The sequence below is a fragment of the Nestor notabilis genome, unplaced genomic scaffold, assembly GCF_000696875.1.
Source record: "Nestor notabilis isolate BGI_N333 unplaced genomic scaffold, ASM69687v1 scaffold24143, whole genome shotgun sequence".
NCBI classification, from domain to species: domain Eukaryota; kingdom Metazoa; phylum Chordata; class Aves; order Psittaciformes; family Psittacidae; genus Nestor; species Nestor notabilis.
Window position 1 is genome coordinate 8,449 of NW_009922696.1, and position 208 is coordinate 8,656.

Sequence of the window (208 nt, forward strand, 5' to 3'; positions counted from 1 at the left end):
AACGGGGTCAGGGCCCCCCCCCCCGCGGCAGGACCAGGGCGCAGGGGCACAGGGGAAGCCCCGGGGGGTGGCACCGAGCTCTGCCCTCACCCATCGCAGGAGGAGGCCGAGCTGCGCAGCGATGGCACCAAATCCACCATCAAGCCCAGCCAGATGTCGGTGGCCAGGATCACGTGTGTGCGCGGGCAGGGCCCCAACGAGGGGGTCC

General features: G+C 72.6%; 1 protein-coding gene across 1 annotated transcript in view; it reads left to right on the forward strand.

The window, feature by feature from the left end:
- Positions 1 to 204, forward strand: part of PAN2 (PAN2 poly(A) specific ribonuclease subunit) — a gene marked incomplete at its 3' end in the record, with an annotated part of 8,614 nt that extends 8,410 nt beyond the window's left edge. Inside the window, exon 22 of the mRNA XM_010011762.1 lies at positions 100 to 204. Within this exon, the coding sequence (XP_010010064.1) occupies positions 100 to 204 (105 nt within the window). The remainder of the gene's footprint in view (positions 1 to 99) is intronic.
- Positions 205 to 208: the final 4 nt, after the last annotated feature.